General features: G+C 41.3%; 1 protein-coding gene across 1 annotated transcript; it reads right to left on the bottom strand.

Moving 5' to 3' along the window:
• CIMIP5 (ciliary microtubule inner protein 5) lies at positions 1 to 3,467 on the bottom strand. The gene is made up of 3 exons (XM_068415914.1): positions 3,202 to 3,467; positions 825 to 864; positions 1 to 192 (listed from the first exon to the last, which is right to left on the bottom strand). The coding sequence occupies exons 1-3, from the start codon at positions 3,459 to 3,461 to the stop codon at positions 1 to 3; spliced, it is 492 nt and encodes a 163-aa protein (XP_068272015.1). The 5' UTR covers positions 3,462 to 3,467.
• Between the last annotated feature and the right edge of the window lie 1,334 nt (positions 3,468 to 4,801).

Genomic DNA, 4,801 nt, shown 5'->3' with positions numbered 1-4,801 from the left:
CTAGGAAGGCTGGAGCTCACCCTCAAGTTTCATCTTTCGTGCTCCACTGCTGAAGAAGTAATCCATGTTTACCAGAGCCCTGCCAAGTTCAGTATTCATTCGACTGCCAATAGTCTGGTTGGTCGAGTTGGGAACTTTGCTTGAGAACACAGGCATATAGTTTGGCAGTGGCTTCTGCTCCTTTTTCTTACCCTGGATAAAACAGACCATTAATAAGTTTGCAGAATTACATCCATTGCTTGTTACAAAAATACAAGTTACTGAGATTATTATTAATATCAGCAGTTTTGTTTCTGAAATTAGAATTTGGATGTACTTAAAAAGGTCATACTGAATGTATGTGAAAGCATTGCAGAAATACAGTAAAATGATTGGTTTTTCCTGTCATCTTCCATGGGAGTAGGATAGCACAGGGAAATGAATCGTTTTCAAATGTGTTGCATGAAGTGTCAGCTGGGACAGAAGTTAGCCTGCTCTGGAATGGTCATGACATGGGAGATTTTTTGTTTTGATTTGAGTAAGTGGCTTGGATTTCAGCATGATGACATTATCTTACAAATTTCTTCCTAGGAAGTTGGTTCTTCTAGCACTTTGTCGTTCTATTCAGTTAATATTGAAACAGATCAAACACATGCACATTCCTTTGTGGCATAGGTAGCAGATGAGTGGCACTTCATTTCTCTTTTATTTTTCCTAAAGATTTTAGTCTTAAAGCATTTGCCAATTATGCCAAAGCATGCTTCAATTTGAAATATTAGCCTCGCTCAAATTGATGAAAACTAAAAAGAGCCTGGGTTACAGTTGGATGTTTGTTTGAAACTTACCATTTGGTCATAGTCCTTTAGGAAACTCCAGTTCTGGTACCTTGGAATAGAAGTGAAAAATGGAGTGTAAAATTTTCTGTGTTTAAATAAAATAGTTAATGTTGGTTGTATTTGAATGCCTGTTTAACAACTGCTCAACTGGATACTTACAGCCCAGCTCCTACACCTGCAAACTCTTTGTACTGACACCTGTCTTTTCTGTGGTGAAGCCCAGGGTTTTCTTTATTGCCATATAGAGCCCATACTACATGAGGAGTGGGGATTTTTGTTAAACGAAGATGAGAATAACATGTCCACAGTGTAATCCTTGTGCAAATGCAGATAAATTAGCAAAGTCAAGAGTCACTCTAGCAAACTTTTGTCCCATGCCTCGAGTAAGACACAGATTCTTATTTTTTAAATGACCTATATTCTGCTGGCAGAAATCCCTGGTAGGAATTCACAGAGTGTTATTTGCTTCAGGCAAACAGTCCCAGGGGTATTTTGTGTAGTTAGGCAGCTGTGGTAGGAGCAAATGGAGGAATCAGAAGACCTGAGTTTTGCTCTTCATCTCTGTTCTACATCTGGTGTGGGACTACAGGGCAAGTCCTTTGATATTCTGTCCTTTGCTTTCCCTGGCCTGAAATGGAGAAAATGATATTTCACCTGCTGTTGTAGGAGTGCTGTGAAGTCAATAGAGGAAACAGTTGTCTACACCTGTATTTGCAGCAGGGCTCAAGGGACACCTGGATTGACTCTCGGAGCTGGTTACCTGTGTCTATGCACTGCTGCATCTAAGCTCATTGACCTTGTGCTGAAGCTGTACATACTTCTGAGTTGAGCTTGTCTATACAGCACAGCTACGTACCAACATGGAGCTAGGAGCATTGGGTTTCCGTGCTGCACTCCACTGTCCAGCGCACATGTGCCTTAGGTGCAAATAAAAGCTAATCTATGCTTGTTGTGTTTCTCATTATATGTCTTGATATGCCAGCACACCCTCGAGGTCCTAAAATTTTTTATCTTGCTATGACAGCCACTATTTGAACATACCAGATTTGGGTGTTACTGGATGGTGCTAATTACTGAGAAATGCTTGGGCTGCAGACATGTACCTACATGTACTTCAAGTCAGACCACCAACACGTATCAGCCTTTCCCCATCATTGTTTTTGGGATGGGGATGTGGAGCTGAAGGACAGTTCTCTGCAGGCATATGTAGTCTGATGAATCCAGCTTTAGGCATCTGTCCTTCACATGTTTGTCCTACACTTTTACAAGAGTTTCTTTCTTCATAGCTGGGACTGAAGAGCAGGACATGCATCAGCTGTATGGTGTGTTGCCTTACTTACCCATGAAAGTGAGTTTGCACCAATATCCATGACTGTGAACCCCAGAAGGCAGGCACAGAGAGTTCCTCCTGCTGCCTTAGCTAAGGAATGGGTATGGAACATGCTGGGCCCATTTGGGAAGAGTCTGAGTACACAACTGGGAGAGAGTGACATTGCCACCACAGCCCTGGCTTTGCGTGAGTAGAATCCTGGCATCAGCCTTTCCCTCAGGTAAAAGGAGCCAGACAAGAGTGCGAATGCATCTCTGGGGAAATCAGAGCTGTGATTTGTATCTCCTCCAGTAGGCTGAGGAGGAGAGGCTTTTTCAGATGGTTTCTTTTCCCATTCTAAAAAATCCTGAGTGATGTTCTTATTCCTCCCTTTCCTTTAGCTTGGCTAATATGCAGTTGGAACTGGATCTGATTTTGCTTTTACCAAGGATATTCTTCTAATAGACATGCTCATGCTGTGTACTGACGTATGAACATAAACACTTAACTGAAGATATGTGGCAGAGACAGAGAGGATCTTAATTTCGGGTTCCTTCGGGTCACTGGTGTATGCACAGTGAAAGCTTAGGCTGTATGTGTGCAGTTCAGTCTGCTGAAACACTATAACAATGGGGCATGTTCGGTAGATTTAAAGATTGGGAATACAAAATCGTATTTTGGCAGAACACTCTGTTCAGCTTCCATTTCAGCCATTTCCAAGAATATGAGAAGAGGTGATAATATCAGTGTGTCTGCAATAAATTATAAAGGTTGGCACATTTATATCTTCATTGTGGGAATCCCTATAAAGCTAAAAGATACTTAGCATGCAATTCTTTGCATCTCTTTACAGCTTAAGCCCAGCATGCCGGGAGATATTAGCATAGATTTTGTCCAGTGAAGGAAAACAGAGATAATACAATCTTAGAAAGAAAGGTGTTAGGGTCTGATCCAAAGTCCCTGCAGAAGATTTTGTTTGATAGTGTAGGCTTTGGATCAAGCCCTAAGACTGTCAGGGAGCATCAGTACCATTGTCAAGATGAGTAGAAGAGGCATGAACTGGAACAAGTGACTTACCAGATTTTTCTTCCTCTCTGTTCAGCCTCCACAGACTCTCTCCAGATCTTATCCTGTTGAACCTGGTCCTGCTGCAGTGCTGCCTTCTCGTCTGCCCAGACCAGAGCAGCCGGTTGTGCAATGACAAGTCTTCTGGGTTGGGTGCTGCCGAGAGACACAGATGGAGCTGAGGACGGTTGCCCCAGAGGTGTGGTTGCTGGTTGCCAAGACCTAACTAAGGTAGTTCTCCTGAATTCGGAACCCTTTCCCAACTTGTCCATGTTGAGACTCACTGTATCCCCAGTATATTGTGACTGTTAGGAAAGTTATACCTGCTATTGTTTGTACTTTCAAAGCTTCTTCTCTCCTAACGTTTTCTTTTAGCTGCTGTTTTGGAGTGCTTTCAGAAAATGAGCGTGCACAGCAGCACTGACAGGCAGTGCTCGGCACTGTTTTACTTCCCTCTTATTTAATGCTCATTTCCTACTGCTTTATGTTGCTCCGTTGCCTGAATGCTGAAGGAGTTTTCATGGTAACAGCAATTTTGTAAGAAACTACTATTACTGAAAGCCATCGGATCTCCAGCTGTAACCAGCAAACTGTGAGCTTACGAGGCAATTACTGCTGCTTGCAGCTGGGACCACCCTCTATTCAAAATCCTCAGAACAATAAAGTCTGGTTTAGTAGCAAAGGGTACTGTGGAGATTGCTGCCGAGTATATCAGGAGGACTTTTGTCGTGGTTATGTAGCAGAAGCAAAATCTCCTGAAAGCTGCAGGTTTCCCTGCTGTGTTTACTGTCTCCATTGGAAACAAGTCTGACTTATGAATATTCACCAGAAAGGGAGCAGAGACCCTGTGGGACAGCTGCTGGGGCCTTGAGCTCTATTTGGGGTGGAGCTTGTTTGTTTAAAAAAGGGTATTTCAAGGAATCTGTGCTTTGAAAGCTCCTTATTTTCAGATTTTTAAAAAAGAGCAGCCAGAGGTCATCAAAAGTCCTTTTTTTAAGTACTCAGAGATTTCTGCAGAAGGTATTAAGCAACTGTAAGAAGTAGTTTTTAAGTAACTTTAAAGGATTATTAGTGTACAAAGTGAGAATTTTCAAAACAGTGTCAAAAATGTCAGTGTTTGTCTTTGCAGTCAGCCTGTTGGGCTTTTGTGGTGTGAAGTCACTTCCTCAAGTATTTGTGACCTTGCAGGAAATATAAATTTCCTCTGAAATTCTTCTCTGACTTTTTTTTGAGTAGTGTGGATTATCTCCAGATGAATTCTAGCCTCTTGCTTATCTTCCTGGTAAATGCTAATGAACTTTGAATTGACTTTTTTTAGGGTTTTTTTTTTGCAAACTTACTTGCTTGCAGTATTGGGAAATCCATGCTGAATTTGGCAAATAGTTTCTTTTAAAACAGTTACAACTGTACAACAATCCAAACACTTCATGTAGACATATTTGAGCAAGAAATACTCTTATATTTGCAAAAATTATTCTGACTTTGAAGATTGCAGTAACATAACTTAAGAAGAGGTAAACTCCACCTCTAATCACAATGTTTGCTTTGGGCTTGAATGAAATTTTAGTAGACTGCTTTTTTGTTTATTTTTCTGAGATAGTTGAAAACTAAA

Source organism: Nyctibius grandis, chromosome 1 (assembly GCF_013368605.1).
Source record: "Nyctibius grandis isolate bNycGra1 chromosome 1, bNycGra1.pri, whole genome shotgun sequence".
Lineage (NCBI taxonomy): Eukaryota > Metazoa > Chordata > Aves > Nyctibiiformes > Nyctibiidae > Nyctibius > Nyctibius grandis.
This window is presented reverse-complemented; position numbering and strand designations above follow the sequence as displayed.